This window comes from Crassostrea angulata, chromosome 9 (assembly GCF_025612915.1).
Source record: "Crassostrea angulata isolate pt1a10 chromosome 9, ASM2561291v2, whole genome shotgun sequence".
Classification (NCBI taxonomy): Eukaryota; Metazoa; Mollusca; class Bivalvia; order Ostreida; family Ostreidae; genus Magallana; species Magallana angulata.
Window position 1 is genome coordinate 3046378 of NC_069119.1, and position 20030 is coordinate 3066407.

Genomic DNA, 20030 nt, shown 5'->3' on the forward strand with positions numbered 1-20030 from the left:
CTTATCATTCAATTTATTATTAATTACTAATTAGAATATTCAATATTTCAATATCTCAGAGTGAACATAATATAATGTTTATCAGATGATATGCCAAGGCTAAATTTCATAGAAATATGCAAAATTTTACTTAAGAAATAACAGACAAATTAACTTTTCTGGTGATCTGTACCTTTTTATGCATTACTTTATATTGAAGATAAAACCAATAGTTAGTATTGGCCAATAAATTTCAGGATGACATTACTGTTGGTGATAAAACCATCTGTAAGTATTAACCAGCAGTTTTGGCGAATAAAAATATCGTTTTCTGACTCCGATTTGAAGCAAAATATTCAGTCAAATTTTCTTTATTCCATTTGCATTTGACCAACTGATCATCATACGAGTTTGGGTAAAGTAACATTATTATTTAGGCGGCGGGAAATGCAGTCACTGGCTCTTATTATAAGAATTGCCCGAGTTGGGATAACAACAAAAACGCAAGGTGACACAATATACATGAATTTTTAATCGATACCATGTCCATACTTAATGAGGTTCGATCCTCTTATTTTGGGTAGCCATTTTGGGTCACCTCTAGTCTGGAAATTCTGTGTCATATATGAGTTCTACTTGTAAATTCCTATTTACAATGCCAAATTAACTATATTGAATAAAATAGTGAAGGACAAATTCCATATTTAGAGGGTGTAGTAAGGGACTATATTTTGTGGCGGAAGGCTTTTAAGAAGAAAATGAACATCTTTCATAACTCAGTTGTTTTAGAGTACCGAAATTTTAGCTTTCTTATTTTCCGTGCAGATCAAATTTTCAGATAGTTTATGCATTGGGATATCTTCGTGTTGTTTCAAAAAACATATTTCAACAATATTTCAATATTTCTATCGACATATATTAGCATGTTTAAGTGATATTTCATAAAAGTAAAGAAAAAAATCAACTCCAATTTCCCTCTAAAATTATCTTATTTCATGCCATATCTCAAATTTACATTATAGACACATACTTTTGGTTTTAGTTTCTGAATATTTAAGTTTCTTTTGACAAGTCTGTCATAATTTGAAAAAAAGTCTGAGACTTTTAAATTAATTAATTGCATGTTGAATCGTTTATCAATAAAAATAGTATTTTTTCAGTGCAAAAAGGTCAAAATATCAATAAAGTGAAGAAATTGCAAACTTTTTCATTATGATAATTTTAATTTTATTAATTCTAAATAATGTAAATTTGCATTTGATACCATGGTTCATTTCGATAAAAAAATTATAGAGGGAAAAGCGATTTATGTGCAATTTGCACTTTCAGTGCAGAAAGGTCATATTAGATATACAGTAGCACCGAAAAGAGCATATAGACCCCAAAATTTTTGAATGCATGGTTTTTGAATTTTGGTTTAGATATGTGTGTAGATGTTAAAAAAATACTTTCGAAAAAAAACTTACAGACTTTTGATCGCAGGATCCAACGTCCTTAAGTCATTGCCAAATCAGTCTTTATTGAAAGTTAATGAAATTATTCCCTTAGAGCTGTATTTAGTTTTTACGCATAAAACGAATGGTACAGGTACATTAAAGTTACGGAATAGTAACATCAATTATTATGTTTGAATTTTACGGCACATACACATGCATACAATTCCCTTGTACGTTCGGATAAAATTGTGTTCTAAGAATTTAACAATAATAAATGCCTAGACTTTAGTTGAAAATTAATAGTCAGATTTTTAATTTTCAAAGATTCGTCTCCACTTACTCGATTTTGTATTATATAATTGAATGAAGTTACAAATACGAATAATAAAAACTTTCATTTTTTGTTTTTCAAAAATATTAAAAACATAATATCAAATGAACGTGCATTTATTTTATTCCAAAAGAAGGAAGTTGACATTGCAATAACCGTAAAATCGGCACACTAAAGTTCATCAATGATCGTAACTTAAATTAAGATTCATATTATGTACTAAAATCTGTAACTTTCTCTTTAAAAAGGTATACATTAAGTAAAATTAAGGCATGGACAATTATGATCATAATTGACTGAATAAAGCTGGAGCTTATATATTAGATGTACTAGGAGCATTACAGATAAGATAAATTTGAGTCCAGACTTCAAGGAAATCGTCGAACGAACACACAGTACCTCACAGAAAACCCAATTCTGTCACTGAAAATCATAAAAGAACAAAATTATAATGTAAAAGATAAGGATAATTAACATGTAAAGCATGGAGAATCAGAATATTACATGAAAAGGAAATCTGCATAATTATGATAAAATTCAATGAGTACAAGTTAAACTGTACCTGTTCAGTAGTTTTTAGTTCCTTATTTTTCTTTGAAAACATTGCTTTTAGTTTAGGATAGGATTGGGGCAAGTTACCAACATATTTGAACTTCTATCATATAATTGTCGTTATGAATTTAAACCCAAATATCCAAATGTATTCCTACAATGATCATATTGTCAATAATATCATTATTGGTCTTGAGATTGAGAATTTGTAAGAGTTATCTAACCTTTCAGACTTTAAAGACCAGTTGACGTTGTTGAAAAAAGAAATTACTTATATACATGTCATAACTTTGTAATGGAAACGAAAACTTTATTTCCAAGATAAAAAATATTTAAAAACATGTATAACAGACTTTTTCTCAGTTTCACAATGTAATCTCTTTTTTACCGTAAGCAAAGGCTTTGTTTTGGTAATTTATTAAGTATACATATTTACAAACTAAGTAACAATTTGCAAACAGATAATTTGTAAATAAATCACTTTTTGTCAATTTTTTTTTTTATTAAATTGCTATGTAGCAAACTGCAATGATGTAACGCCGCTTAGTGATATAGATATCATTAAGCGTTGCTCTTGCAACGCCGTATACTATAAATTAATGCATTTATAGTTATCATCCCGAACCACTGATGATAAATAGCCACTTATTAATAGAACTATCTCATTAGGCATAACAAGTGCATCGCAACTCTGACATTAAATGAAACAAACAAAGATCTATATTGTACATTGTAGCAATGGACATTGTAATTGCAACGCCTTAAACTATAATTATTGCGCTAACACGTGATATCTGCAACCGCTAATGATAAAATGCACATCAACCTTAACGCTTAATGAAACTTATAAAGCAAATATCTGTAATGTAGGTTGTAGAGTTAGGCGTTACAATTGCAACGCTTCATGAAACTTAAAGTCGGTAACGGTTGTTACTTCCCTTCAACAAATTCATGACAATAACGTATGTTTTTTATGGAATTCGACAGATGTTCTTCCTTTTATTAATAACAAATTGAACGGGTTTACTAATTTGAACACATTTTGTATAATTTAAACAATTTAATTAAACGAATTAAGATAGTGATAACAAATTCAACATATACCGGTATATAAATCAAATTCAAATTAAATTTTGATACACGTAGTTTGTAGATGCGTTTACCTACGTAAATTTGATTTAGTTTACAAATAGTTTCTTAACTTAACTTACAAAAAGTCAATAAAAATAATGTCTTACATTAAATTACAAACAAAATAAACACATGATGTTTCTAAATGCTTCAATAAGAATTTACATGTATTTTGCTTTATATTAAAATTACAGTTTAGCTATTGATGAAAAAATATACATGCCATGTTTTATCTTTACTCATACCAGTTGCAAGGTTAGTAAACAACTTTTAACAATATGTAATTTTTATTTTGTTTTGAACGAATGCTGTATTACTGACCACTGAATGTCTTTGAGTCAAAGCAAACTATCATTTATAAACAGCGATTCCTACATACCTTAGTGTTATACCGCCGACAGGGAAGTAATAGGAGGGAAGGCCAGATCCCGAAAACTCAGGTGTTCTAACGCGAGTAACACAGCTATCCTCTGAATAAGTGTATTTCATTGCTGAAAGGAGAATATAACTTCCATATCTATTGACTTCAACAATTAGGTCATCACCGTGATTGTGTTTTGTTTCTCTGGGGTGGTAAAAAGTAAAAAAAAAAAGAAGTTAAACGTAATAAACACATATCAAAACACAATATATTTGTTCTATGAGAAATGTGACATGTGACACACAAACATTTTGACAATAATATTGACTTACAATAATAACGTAAACATCGTAAAAAGTGGGTCAAACTGAAATACATAAACAATTATAAACAAAACGGACCTTTAGGGCATTGTCGGATAGTAGTAGTAATTGTGAATATTTATGTGTTTTATTGCAACTGACTTCGATCAGTTTTTAATATGAATATTGTTATTCTATTAAGATGATTCAATTAAACTCCCACGGTAAATATTTCCTTCTTAGGGCTATGAAATATAGATTATGAAATTGTCATAATAGTAATCAGATGTATTGGCAGTGAAAATAACAAAAAATGGCTCAAATCAAAAGTTAAACACGAGCCCAATCGTTTATGTTAAAATACTTTGTTGTTGCTTAGTCTGCAATGAAATATTTGCTATGTTGAAAATAAAATCGAATGAATCTTACAAGAGCAGCATTTGGCATAGAATGGTCCTCCCTCCGGCGGAACTCTGGTCCACCCACTGAGGTAGCCTTTGTTCCTACAAATAGTTCCCTGTGGTCTTATACCCGATACCATAACTGTTGATAGAAGAACTCGGTGATTGGCATGTATAATATTATATAGAACTTCAGTATTTGTGCAGTAATTAAAAACTGTCTGATTAAAACAAGAAAATATTTCCACGCTAAAATTTAATATTTTTAAAAATATTTTCTGTCCAAAAAAAAAGAAACCAATAGAAATGATTACAAAGTACATGCTGCCAAAACCTCATAGCTTTGACAAAAGATGAAGGCAGATTGTATAGGCTTAATACAATAATAAAGAACAGAAAAAGAAAATGCTAATCCAAGGGATTCACCAAGAAAAACAAGTAATGATTTCAAAACTCATTTTTACATCATTTGCAAAGGCTATGGGTAACAAACTTGAAAAAATCAAGCTGAAAAAATCTCATAATTTGGATGAATGAAGATAGAAATCTGTAGACGTACCCTGAAGAGAGCACTGGACGGGCCCGGGGGCGGGGACACAGCTCGGGCGATCGATGGGAGGACTGTCAACGAATGTTGCCATTCCATTTCCTGGACAGAACTTGGCTTCTGGTTGGAAAACTTCCGGTTCAATGACTGAAATGAGGTTCACATCTTTTTTTTAACAACTGATGTCACACTGATAATAACATTCAAGGAGGAAAGTTAATTAAGGAATAAGGAATCATTGTTTGAGTATTATGAGAGGATAATTTTGGTCAGGGCGTGATTAAATCCAATAAAGCCCGCAGGACTTTTGATAGATTTGATCACGCCTCGACCGAACTTATAATCTCCTTATATCCAAAGAATGATTCCTTATTACTTATATTTATAAAATTTTAAACCATCGTACGATTTAATACATGTATCTAAAAATAAATAAGCATACCCCGCTGGCGCCTCAATTTGGCGCCATTTGAAGTTTTGGGTGATATAGTACAAAATCGATACAAAATAACATTTTTATGTGTTAAAACATTGTATAAGCTTTTAAATGTATAGTCTAGTATATATCAGAACGGCTTCATTGTTGTTAACGTGCACATAAACTTACATCTATTCGTGCAATGTAGAAATTTAATTGTTGTATTTTTTTTCTCAAAAATCAATTAAAATGAGATAAAAAAAAAGTGTGTAATTTCCTTGCACGCAATGTAATAAATGAAACCAATCAACTGATATTGATTTTTTTCTTTAGGACATTCAATATTCAGACGAACTGGAAATGAATGATTTTTTTCTACATCACGTCGATTAAATTAGTAGAATTGGCTGATATATCCAGTACATATCTAGTACCGGCATACAAGATAAGATATTCGTAAATTCTTTATCTGTGTACATTACATATTTGAAAACTTCAATAAATTGAAAAAAAATACCTGTAACTAAACAATTTAAGTATAGAATTTGGTAACATGCATGTACTGAATTAAAATGACCCATCAGACACTAGGAACCAAATTATTTTATGCCAGTGTGGTTGTACTCACAAGCTCCTGGAGGGAATCTGGTGAGAGACTGTGACTCTCCTCTACAAACTAACACCGCTATCACCAGCACAGTTAAATCCCGGAGCCACATAGCTGTTATCTCAAGTCCACACCTGAACACACTGAATTTATCTGTTGATCAGAATTTATACATTTTTTAAAATTAATTAGATTAACTTGAATAATTAATCAATCTTTAGAACAATCAAAACGTACTCTATTCAAGGTCTAAGGAAATATTATAGCATATCGGTTGGCGACTTTATTTGATTGATTCGATGCTTAAGTTATCAAAATATGCTAATTATGTACTTTAACTATAGTTGTTGCTATATATAGTATATCTAGTTAATGTCTTGTTTCCCGGACAATGACCTGCAAGCACTTACTGCATTTTTTGTCACCTCTAGTCTGAAAAGTCTGAAACATTTAAACATTCTAAATTCCGGTAAGATTTGACCAAAACTCCCATAGGATTTTAAAATCCGATTGCAAATCCTAATTTCCTCTTGGTAAACTACCTGTCTGAATCTTAAATTATTTCACATACGGAATCTATTATCATTTTCCTGTTAGATAGCAATTCAAATTTTAAAGGTATGTTTCGCCTACCAGGTGCAACACACTAAAACGAAATGTTATATATTCTCTAGATATTGCTCTATCATTTTGTACATATGAATTTTGACAAAACTGCATTTTAAGCGGGTGCGAAAATGAGAACTTGGCACTGGCATAATTACTAGTATCCGGCACAGTGTTGTTGGTTCGTTTGTACTTGTATCAGCTAATTTAAGAAATTGTAATATCTTTTTCTTCCTAAAATAATATAGCATTATAAATGGTGACCCTCCATTCATTCTTTGTACAACAGTTTAAGATAAGCTGTCAATATTAAGTGATTTTCAAACGGAGGAGTTACTTTCATGGCAGGAAAATAAGTATTCTTTATCAACTAATTTAAATTTTATATTTTTGTTATACGATCGAATTCAGCATTGTAATTTACAACGTAAGAGTAACTTTTATTGGTGAATAAAAATGGGCGTTCTCACCATTTTTCATGTATCGTGTATTGCTTTACTATGTCGATTTCTACGATTCATTCATAATGATGAATCCACTTAGTTTACTTTGGTTTGGTACCATTAAATCTAATCGTGTATTTTCTACGATAGCTAAAATTCAATAATTTGTCCGCGAAGGAATATGATTATACATGTATATGAATACCTTTTCACCTGTTAAAGTGTAAACGAGATATGACAATAGCGATTGTCGTAACATTAGTAATAGATAAAGCATTTTACTGCTTATATTATACAATATATACCATAATACAGAAAAAAATTATTTCACCTTTGTGAATTACAAGTGTGAGGGGTTTATCGGGTATATGTACATGTAAATGCATGGATAAACATTAAGCTCTGTTACATATGTCGGCGGCCCCTATGTGTACAACAAATTAAGGAAATCTATACCATTTTTTTTTAAATTGATAATATTCAAACAAAGTCAAATAAAAATGTATATTTTTAATACTGCGAATTGTTTGGATCAGCCGACCAAAACTGGGCGACCAGGAAAAATATACGCTGAAAATATACCTTACAACATATGTTTTTGGATATACATATGTATTAAGAAAAATGATAATCATTACCAGTTTATTATTTCAAATTCCTTAAAAATTTCATACAGTGAATCCAAAGGGTGAAAGGGATTTTTTTGCAACACTCACTTGAGCAAATACAAAAATGAGCGCTTAATCTTTTTTTAAATATTTCTTTTTCTATTATAATTAATTCAAAAATTTATAACGAGAGAAATGTAAATATAAACAATGTTATCCTTCATGATTCATACATTGGAAACAATGAAAGTAGTGATCAATGCAGAAAAAATGACAACCCACTGACGCTGGTTAAGTAGTTTGTTTTTGCAATATCGCTACCTTCTCTACGCGCATGAATCGGCAAAGAAAGCATTTATTCCTACAAAAAATGCTTCTTTCCTGTTTTGAAACTCAGCCAAATTTTTAGTTAAAAAGAAAAAGATATTGGTAAAAAAAATCACTGTGGATTTCCGACTGCATTTCTTACTGAAAACGCGTGATGAAAAAACCGCACCGTCTTCCATCGAAGGTATTTATGTACTGACAATGAAACTGGAAATCTATACAAAAATTAACACACGCACCGATCAATCAGAGAACTGGTAATTATACATGCATGCTGCAATTAATTAGCATCTGCTTATCAATCATATCTTTTTATACAAACGAAGATTGATGTGGTGAAATATTGCGCATAATTATCCATTTAAAGATGGTGATATATCTAGGTCACCTGAATGCTGATGGTTGGGTGAGTAAATTTTTCTTTTATCGTGGGCTAAAGAAACAGTTTTGTATAGATATTTATAAATATCTTTAAATTCACTTTCAGACAAACAAGATGAGATACTCAATATAAGAAAAAATAGATTAAAAGGTTATTGTATAAGGTCAAAGTCTAAATGGATTGATGAGGGGGAAAAGCCTACTAGATATTTGATTAATCTTGGGACTCGGAACTTTATTAACAAATGAATTCCAAATACAGAAAAAGAAGATGGGTCATTCATTCTTGATCAAACAGAAATATTAAAAGAAACAAAGTCCTTTTATGAAAAGCTGTATAAGAAAAGAGAAATCATAGATGAATATAGTCTTTATGATAAGTTGAAAAAAATAAATAGCCCTAAACTTAATAATAAAAAATTAAACACCCTTGAAGGTCCTTTAAAGAATACAGCGGTACAGAATTTCCTTAAAAAAACAAAAAATGACAAAAGTCCTGGCCCTGTGAGATTTTTAATTTTTTTGGAAAGACTTAGGTTCATTCATTACAAGAGCAATAAATCAGTCCTGTGAAATAGGAAGTTTTTCAGAAATAAATATACTTGGTGTAATAACGTGCATTCCTAAAGCAGGAAAACCTAAAAAGTTTTTGAAAAATTGGCGCCCTACAACCTTATTGAATGTAATTTACAAGTTATCATCGGGAAGTATTGCTGAACGTATGAAAACAGTTCTAGATAAATTGATAAACAAGGACCAGACTGGATTTCTGAAAGAAAGATTTATTGGGGAAAACATAAGACTTATTTATATTTATCACCTCATGTACTATACAGAACAAAATGATATACCAGGCCTATTAATGTAAATTGACTTTGAAAAAGCTTTTGATACTATCTCATGGAGTTTTATCTCAAAACCACTAGATTTTTTTAATTTTGGACCCTCCTTTAAAAATTGGATTAAAACCTTTTATAATGGAATAAAAGCTTGTTTAATTTAAAACGGTGTAATTTCAGAATAGTTTTACCCAGAAAGAAGCTGTAGACAAGGCGACCCAAAATCGCCATACCTACTGAAATTTCAGTAATATTAATAAGAAACGATAAAGATATTAAGGGCATAATCATAGACGGGGAAGAATACAAAATATCTCAATACGCAGACGACACCTCAATAATAATGAATGGTACACCTCAATCATATGATGGCATCCTCAGGGTTTTAGACTCTTTCGCACAGGTTTCTACGAAAGCCGAGAAGGATCATTCGAGATTCGAGATTCGAAATACGAGATTCGAAATACGAGATTCGAGATTCGAAATTCGAGATTCAATATCTAAATTAACCAATCAAATCAAGGATCTGAAAATATGTATCCTAGCGACATCAAACTGTTCTAAATAAAAATCATACGTACAAGCTCTTATATACAAATAAATGCTATGTTCACTTCTCCCTACCTAACTAAATAATTATTTGTATTTACTTTTAGACAGAATATCTAAATAGACTAGTAATAATGCAGTGTGCTTGGCGGATCTAAGTGATTTTGTTTGCTCTGGTGCATTTCCACCTGATGCGTTTGAACTCTAAGGTATTTCACCACCAGTAATAGTTTAAAACCCGGGTTTATTCACCCCTTTTGTGTAAAAATGCGGTTACGGTAAAGAACTTCATAAGCGTAGCTATTTTTTTTTCTGTAGGGGGTCCTAGGCCAATTTTAAAATACTTTACTATGTAAATTTAATAAGCTCCAATTTTCCCGAGGAGGGGGTCCAGATCCCCTGACCCCCTCCTTTCTAGATCCCCGCATGAAGATTAGTACATGTATCTAAATAATCTAAATATAAATAATCTGTCCTGTTTCACTAATAAATATAAGCATTACTTATCGTTTTTATGTATGCATACAGTGATACACTAGTACTATGATTATAAACAAATCATTGAGATATTATCACATCATACGGAATTATTAATAAATACAATTTTGTTTTCCTTTTCCTCAGTAAACAACTTATTATGAGTCTTACTTTTGGAATTGTTTTCAATATAGAAGGATATCTACTCTCTACAATTAAAGGTAGGGATGATAGGGTGTTAATTTGTTCACATTGCCGATTTCTTGTGCAGAGAACAGTAAAACCCTTTATTTGATTGTGCATGAATATTTCAAAATTAATTGTTGTACATATATTTTGTTATAATTCATTCATTGATATATCAACAAGAAAGAATAAAAGCATATGTTTCACAGCCAAGTTAAGTTTCTCTGTAGTTTCCTACCCCCCTACCCCCCCCCCCCCACCCCCGCACCAAAATTGACAATAATTACATATAAGTCATACAAATGTTTCCTTTTTTTGTAAGTAAATCTCTAAAGATGTAAATAAGCACCGCAAACAAAGATGTGTGTATTTAATATACTACTACATTACACTTAGCCAGATAAAATGTAATCAAGGGGTGAGTGGTACAAATTTACCAATTTGTCGCCATACACACAGAACACCAAATAAAGAAACTGTGAGTGGTGTGTGGAATGCATAAAAGATGGCGGCAAATTATCTCAAATAATCAGTGCAAAAACCCACAAATAGGCTGTTATTTGTTACATATCCTGCAAAAACATAGATAAAAAATGTTATCGCCCCATATCATAGCCGATTAAGTTAATGTGTACATATGGTCAACGTACATGTAATTCTAATATACAAGAAGGCGGACGTATCAGGCGGGGATCCAGAAAATTAAATTTCAAAAATGATCGGTTGAATTACATTAAGTGCTTTGAAAATTGTTTTAAACTATCGCACGGGTCAAAATGCGTGATAGAAGCTATGTACAGTGTAATTGGAAACTTTAATTTTATATCAATATGTAGTATTACCTATTATAACAAATGAGAGTATAGCACAACTGCCACAAGCAATACATGTCCTTTACCGGCACCACCTCCCTCCCCATAAAAAAATGAAACAATTGTCGTTTTATTTGCTAAAATGTGTGTGGTTCAAGATTTTTCTAAAGGAATTGAAAAAAAGAGTCGTACGTTTAAAACTAATTTTGTCAAAATTTTTAGATTCATTTGGTTATATTTTGGTCCATTTGGGTAAATATATGCACCAGCGCAGGTCTAATTTATATATAATCAGGCCATAAATTCAAAATATTTTCAAAAATTAATAGCTTTAAATCCAGTGGATGAAAGAAAAGGAAAGCAAGTCGAACTCGATGAGTGCTAATACCTGTGTTGAATGAATGGTACAGTAGGATATGCGCAAAAAAGTCCCGTCTACTCTTTCCTACCCTATAATTATTGGAATATTAAATCCGATTATAAGAGTCAAATTAAAAATCAAGTACGAATATGTACCTGTTTATCAAAAGTAAAACTACTCATAATTTATCTACAGTGCATCGTTATGGAGCTACACAGAAAGTTTTATATTAATTTGCCGAGCCAAATAAAAAAACCCTGGAAAACGAAGAGAAAACAAAGTGGGGACAGAATAACTAACAAATTAATTAGGACTACATAGCTGCCCCCCCCTCTTGAAATGTATATACTGAAAACAGATTATTGGCGTACAACATCCGCACACAATTTAAAGAAAATTTAATGTTTTTTTTTATCATTTTCGCTAGCTAATGTAAGACATCACAAATACCTCAAGCCCCCTCACGGAAAAATAAATGCTAGGTGATGAGAGAGAGAGAGAGAGAGAGAGAGAGAGAGAGAGAGAGAGAGAGAGAGAGAGAGTCGATGTAAATCACAGGTGCGCTAACACCGTTAAAATTAAAGCTTGCTAGTTGGTCTGCCCTACCCTAGCTACCTCCTCTCTTTTCTCGTTTTAGAGGCTTAATTATTGTCTATATATGCTTGTAACAAATCAAATCAATTTCAAATTCTAAATCAAACTGAATTTGACACTACAAAACTCTCTCTGTGTCTGTCTGTCTGTCTGTCTGTCTCTCTCTCTCATATCGACAATGGCATTGTCATACCCTACAATACACTATTCTTATCTGGATTTTTGTCTTTGAGGTTGTAAATCATTATATCTTCTATGGTTTAAAACTTTATCATAACCTATATTTTGACATGTCGATTATTTTTTTTAGTTTCGTTTCATAGCTAAAACATTTAAATTAAAGAGATCTTTCTTCGCGAGCCGAATTTTACACAGTTGGGGCAAATACACTTCGGGTTAAAATTGTTCGGGGGGAAATACATACAGGGCAAACAAAACCACTTAGATTCGCAAAGCCAACAGTGTTATTTCTAATTTAATTGTTTATACTGTGTGGGGTTAATTCATCAATGTTAATTTAACCATTTTATAACCACTATATAAGAGCTATTAAGACATTTATTTGTAGGAAAGAGCATGTACGAATGATCTTTATTTAGAACAGTTTGATGTTGCTAGGATACAGGATTCAGATCCATGATTTGATTGGTTAATTTAGATATTGAATCTCGAATTTCGAATCTCGAATCTCGTATTTCGAATCTCGTATTTCGAATCTCGAATCTCGAATGATCCTTCTCGGCTTTCGTAGGTTTCAGGCTTAAAAATAAATTTCACAAAAACAAAAATGGTTTAGATCGGTAGTAAAAAATTATCAAGAGATGTATTTCACCACTCACGATGGAAAGTGAGTTGGGACAATTTACCTTTTGAGCTCCTACGTATTAAATTCTCAATAACACTAGATGAAATGGAAGACTTAAACTATTTACCAAAACTCTCAGAAATAAGAAAATTGATAAATCAATGGAAATCAAGAAAATCAACCCCTATTGGGCGAATCACAGTCATTAAGACATTAATAATAACAAAATTAAATCATTTTATTCTAACATTACCCAACCAAAGCATTGATTAATTGAAAAACTTTGAAAATGATATTTTTCAATTTTCATGGGGTTGTAAAGTGCATAGAGTAAAGAAGAGTACAATTGTACATGATTACTGCCATAGGGGTCTCAAAACGATTGATTATGGGTATTTTATGACTGCACTCAAATCTACTTGGATAAAAAGACTTATTAGGGCTGATACAAAATGGGTAAAGCTTCTAGAATCCATTCTGAAAATTAAAATCCCAGAAATATGGAGGAATGGCACAGATTATTCATATAGTTTATGTAAAATTTTGGGAAATTCATTCTGGAAAGAGGTGTTCATTAGCTGGTTAAAAATACAGGAGCAAAATGTGTTAAGTAAACCCCAGGTTATATTTAAGTATTGAATCCTTATTTTTTGAAAGATATAGTCCCATAACTGCAACGGTGTGTGCATACAAATTGAATAACGTGCGTTAGCGCGTTATGAAAATTTGTTTGCACACAAATATATGGTACAATCCAAAAATCACAGTAGACAATAAATCAATCAGTATTTTTTAAAAGCTTTGCTATTACAAGATTTATTTTTGTTGGTGATTTACTTAATATTAATGGAACATTTATAAGCTTTGAAAAATTGAAACAAATAAATCCAATGACAAACTTTATTGAATATGCAAGTTTAAGAACTGCTGTAAGGACCAGATTGCATGCACAAGATTTAAACATACCAAACTTACAAATAATAAAAGAATATGGACCTGTTATCCCTAATCATATCCTATTGTTTAATAATAATCGTAAAGGCGGAAAACGTATTTACAACTTATTATTAGATAAAAAGAGAGAAACATGTACATCTATACCAAAATGAAGAGAAAGGCGTCATAACTATGCACACGAAACCTGGCACCAAATTTTTGAGCTCCCCTTTAAATCTACACAAGAATCAAATCTACATTGGTTACAGTTCCAAATTCTTCTTAGAATTGTTCCGATAAATGAATATCTTTTCAAAATAAAAAAAGCAGAGTCTCCTGTATGTACTTTCTGTAAAAGAGATGAAGAGAGTATAGGGCATTTTTTCTATGAATGTACTATTGTAAAAGAATTATGGTCTGCTGTTGAAGACTGGATCTTGCGACAGTTTGATCTGTTAATAACATTTGATAAACAATATGTTCTCTTTGGAAAATATAAAAATAGAGATATTTATAGATTTTTTAACTTGTTTACTTCCTATTGTGAAGCAATATATTTTTTCTTGTAAATACAAAAGTAATACAAATCCAAATATACATGGATAAAAAAAATGTTATAATAGAAAGGCTCTTAACTGAAAAATATATGCTAATGATAAATTGTAGATATAAGGAGTATGAAAGCAATTGGCAAAACATATGTGATAAGCTGTAGCACTGCATTATATATAGTTAAATTGCCTCTCTATTGTGTCTCATCTCAATCTTGTTTTGAACTGTGATGTCCTTTTTTTTACTTTCACTACATAAGAACTGTATAATATAGAATAATCATATACATAGAAGCTTTTCAAGATATATAAACATATGTACAAGATATGTCATGTATGTACATATATATGTTGTGAAAAAGAAAAATTAAAAAAAAAAATTATAAGTCGGTACAGTGAACACTGGAATACATATTAAGTTACAAGTTACTCTCTCTCTCTCTCTCTCTCTCTCTCTCTCTCTCTCTCTCTCTCTCTCTCTCTCTCTCTCTCTCTCTCCTGAACACGAGAAAACCGGATCAATGTAGAAAGTAACAAAAACAATACAAAGAGGAATTCTTGGGAGAGGAAAATATATTAATCTTATAATCAATTGATTATACTATACATTTTAACACTTTTTATTTAATTCCATGTCTACCGGTAAAACTGGGAGTGGTTACATTAGTCTTTGTCGCGGTTTGTCAGTCATTCTGTTCTATTCTGTTTGGCGAATTGATTTACGCTGTTATACTGGTGTTAGTGGTGTTTGTAAAGGGGAGTCACAGTCCCTCTCCAGATTACTTTTTGTATTTATGTACCAATGAGACCATTTATTGCTCGTACATGCATGGTATCACATTCCATTTTAACACATTACATATAGTATTTTAACACACAATTAGAGTCTTTCTTCTTCTTTTTTTATTTATTTATTTTTTAAGTATAAAAGATTCATACTCAAATGTTGTCTTGTAGATTTTGCAGTATACAGAGGAAGTACATAAATGTAATACTAATTTGTTAATTGGATGAAAATATGACAATAACAAACTGTCAACCATCTCAAAAATCCATAAAACGGATTACAAATTCAAAGCAAAGCAACACAGACCTCCAAAAAGATAGAGGATCAGTTGCCTTTCCCTTTTGACCTTTGGGTTGACCCTGCAAAGGAAACGAATTTTGCAACGTCTAGATTGGACTATTAGAATACATATTATGTATAAATTATTTAAAATCATACATTAACTCCTTAGTGTGGTATTTTTTCATGAATTTCTATTTCTTATCTTATTTCATTTGTGACTTCAATAAGAACACAGAAAGTTGGGGACCTAGTTGTTTATATTTTTCAACGCCACCGTTCTACTAAAATTTAGGTTAGCTATTTTCAGTTAGGAATGAATAAAATATGAATGTTTTAAATTCAATATATTGCAAAATATTGGACATATATTTGAATATGCTACAAATATTTTGAAAAATCAGAAATAAGACAAGACTCCTCTCCGATTATCAATTTAAAGAGACAGTACGGTGCATCTTTTTAAAATAAAAGAACTCAGCGGGATCGCCGTGAGGACGCGGCTCCAGTGTGACAGGGGTTTTATGGCGATCCCGCTGCGTCCTTAATTAATATAAAACGCCAAGGTAAACGCGGTAGAGTATCCTACAGCGCAGTAACAACACAACGGCATCTTCGTCCGTCGCAGTTGGATCGCCTTTAACATATTAGAACGTCCTGCGACGGCGCACACTTTGAACATGCACGAAGTACGCGCAGTGGCTCTGCGTTCTGATAAACACGCCGTAGAAGCGTAGTGAGGTTGTCGTGACAGCGTCGTACGATCTCCAACAGCGCCACGAGAGCTCCGTCGGCGCGCTCAAGAAACGCAGCTAATCGCAGTGTAGACGCAGTGATAAGTCAATTGCGCTTGCACGGAGACCTCATGGGGTCTTTTGGAATCTGCAACTGCGTCTCTATCGCGATCTCACTGCGCTCTCACTGCGCATCCACAGCGTTTGGACAAGTTGTTTTTTATTTGGCTGCATTCACACAGCGACCCTCAAGAGCTGTTACTGCGTTCATTGTGCTGTCGTGACGTTTCTTCTGCGTTTATACCGCGCTCCAACGGTGTTTCTAGTGCGTTGTCATCAAGACCACGAAAAATTGAACCTACCAAGAAGTAAAGAACGTCTTGTGCACGCAGTCAGTGCGCAGAGCACCTACGTCGTTGGCGCGCGGTAAAAACTCCTAGCACGTCCTGAGCGCTCAGCGGAGACTCAGCGAGAGCGCAGTTAATCGCCAAGTAGAACTCCGTGGAAACGCAGTTACACGCCGTGGGAGCTCCGTAAGAACGCCTCGGTCGCCGCCAGGACGCCGTGACATGTCCACTTGTAAAAATTTTCAAATTAACTGTACACTTTTTCTTAATTAGGGCTTTTCGACTTTCGGTCGAAAAGACCTATTGTTATTCTTCTGTTTATTAGGGCTTTTCGACTTTCGGTCGAAAAGACCTATTGTTTTTGTCTTTTTTTATTATTATTATTTTAAGACAAATTTCTGTCAGCGATTTTTTGAAAACTGGAAGGAATATTGATACACGTATAAATTGGTCTTACAGCAAATGTATCAGTCTATGAAATACAAGGTTTTCAAGTTCCGGTTCCGGTACTTCCGGTTTTTACAAGGAAAATTGCAAAAATTGTTTGAAACTCAATTCTTTGTTTATTTTTTAATGTAGAGCATTCAAATTTTAGATTTATCTTTATCATAAATAGTTGAACAAAATTGTAAGCGTAGACAACTTTCTATCTCTTACTGTTTTTGAGATATTAAGTCCTAAACTTTAGAAAAGGGGGGATGAAAAAACAAAAAAATTCAAATGACCTTAAAAAATTTATTTGACGCCTGAATATTATTATGATAGAAGTAATTAACATATATTCCAAGTTTCATTAAATAGTATTGAGTACTTCCTGTTTTATGAGCCGATGAAAATTATCTATGGGAGTTTCTATGTTAAATTGAATTCACGCGTGTAACGTTCTCTCAAACAGTTATCATGCAAATATTTTTATATTTAATATTTGCAATAAGGGACCTGATGCGCAGACCGGAAAAGGTCCTGGAAAAAAACGTCTGAAAAATAAGGGATCTGTCGGGGTCAGTATTAAAAACAGCCCTTTAGCTGTATCTTTTTTATTATTCATCCGATTTTCAAAATCTTTTCGGTTAATAGTTTAGAATAAAGAGTACAATTTAAAAATTATGGTCCGAGGGGCCACTTTTTGACTCCTTTTAGGGGTTTGAAGGACATAAAGATCACAACTTGTTTAAATTTCAAAATTATTTCTTGGAAGAGTTATCTCGGTTTGCTCTAAGAATGTAGAGTACAAATACTCTTAGCATACCAAGTTTTGCGTCCAAGGAATGAATACTTACTTTGGAATGATTTTTTGAAAATATTCTTCTAAAAATTACAGGTGTAGCTACTTGTTAAATTCTGGAGTTATCTTTCTTTTCACACTGCAGTACTCATAAATTCCTATCTAAGAACCTGGTTATACCGAGGCGATTAGAAAATTTGCAAATAGATTAGAGATATTTTTTGTTTGACACTTGAAATAAAAAAGGGAAACTGGGGCTGTCGAAAAGCCCTTACTTTTTGTTGAAGACAAAAAAAGTTCTAGTTATTATTCTTATTCTCGACAAAGTTTCGTCAGCGATTTTTGGAAAACGGAAAAACATATTAAAACACGAATGCTATAATCTTATAGCACCTTTATATGACACGCGTATGTAAGGTTTTGGACTTCCGGTTCCGGCACTTCCGGTTTTGAGAAGGGAAAAACTAAAAATTCATTGAAACATAATATCTTTATTATTTTCTGAGTTAGAGCATTCAAATTTAAGAATTAGATGCATCTTGTCCAGTTGTACAAAATCGTAAGCGGGGGCATTCCTCTATCTCTTACCATTTTTGAGATATTAAGGCTCGAACTTGAGAAAAGGGGGGATGTAAAGCCAAAAAAATTTCAAAAACCCTTCAAATTTTTATAAGACGCCAAAACATTGTTCAAATAGAACTATTAAACATATATTCCAAGTTTGAATAAAAGATATTGAGTACTTCCGGTTTTATGAGCCTATGAAAAATTGTCTATGGGAGTTTCAATGTTAAACTAAAATCACGCGTGTCACGTTTTCTCAAAAAGCTTTGGAGTAATTATTACAACATCTTTTTTTAATAATGACACAACCAATGCGCAGACCGGAAAAGTTTTTGGGTAGACAATTCGAAAGAATAAGGGATCTGCAGGGGCCAACGTTCAAAACAGCCCTTTAGCTGTAACTTTTTTACCTTTCATCAAATTTCCAAAATCTTTTCAGTTTATTGTTCAGAATAAAGAGTACAATCTTAAAATTATGGTCCGAGGGGCCACTTTTTGACTCCTTATAGGGGTTTTGAAAGCCCAAAGATCATCACTTGTTGAAATTTCAAAAAAAATTTTAGCAAGAGTTTTTTCGCTTTCTTATAAGAATGTAGAGCATACATACTATAGGCATACCAAGTTTTGTGTCCCAGGAAGGAATACTTACTTCACAATGATTTTTTGAAAATATTCCTCTGGAAATTAGAAGTGTAGCTATCTGTAAAATTCTGGAGTTATCTTTCTTTTCACATTGCACTACTCATAAGATCATATCCAAGCAACTCGGGATACCAAGGCGTTTAGAACACTTGGAAAAAACTTTGAGAATAATTTTTTTTTTGAACATTTAATTAAAAAGGGATAATAGGGCTGTCGAAAAGCCCTTACTTTTTGTTGAAGACAAAAAAAGTTCTAGTTTTCCTTGCGATCCTACGGCAATTCCATGAATTTTACAACGCCGTGAACACGCCGTGAAGGTCGCAGCTTGGTGTGACAGGGCCTTTAGCATGTATTTAGCTTGTTTATCATGGGAGTTGCTATAACCAAAATTCATTTTTGTGAGTGAGGCCCCTTGAGGGGTTATTTGACATATTTATGTCTGTTCATTTTAAAATAATCCGAAATTGGAAAACCATTAATAAATTATCGAGAAAGTGATGTGTTCCGTTTAGAAAGTTCCCTTTACCTCGTTTACCATGATGACCATAGTGGGGCGAAGATCTTGTAGTTTTCAGCACGTGTCAATTACTGTCAATCAAATTCACGAGGTACAAATAATCTGTATAAGATTATTTCGGTTCGTACGACCCTTTAATTTCCGGAAGCTATTAATTACATTAATTAGGTATTTGAAAGGGATTATTATTTATTTCAGCTGATACAATCAACATTATTTCTTATTTCCTAACGATACAATGGGTAAATCGAAAGTTATTCACACATGTGCTTTCAGCTGCACTGTCTCTTTAAATCAGATTGTAAGCTAAAACTTTATATCCCGAGATATGTTTAAGGCACGTGGTTGAACAATGAAGACATTCCAACAAAATAATACTTTGCCAAAGAACTCAT

General features: G+C 32.3%; 1 protein-coding gene across 1 annotated transcript; it reads right to left on the reverse strand.

The window, feature by feature from the left end:
* Positions 1–1848: 1848 nt before the first annotated feature.
* LOC128163242 (uncharacterized) lies at positions 1849–6177 on the reverse strand. The gene is made up of 5 exons (XM_052826785.1): positions 6087–6177; positions 5053–5187; positions 4522–4635; positions 3809–3920; positions 1849–2169 (listed from the first exon to the last, which is right to left on the reverse strand). Exons 1-5 carry the CDS (start codon positions 6175–6177, stop codon positions 2115–2117), a joined length of 507 nt encoding a protein of 168 aa, XP_052682745.1. The 3' UTR covers positions 1849–2114.
* Positions 6178–20030: the final 13853 nt, after the last annotated feature.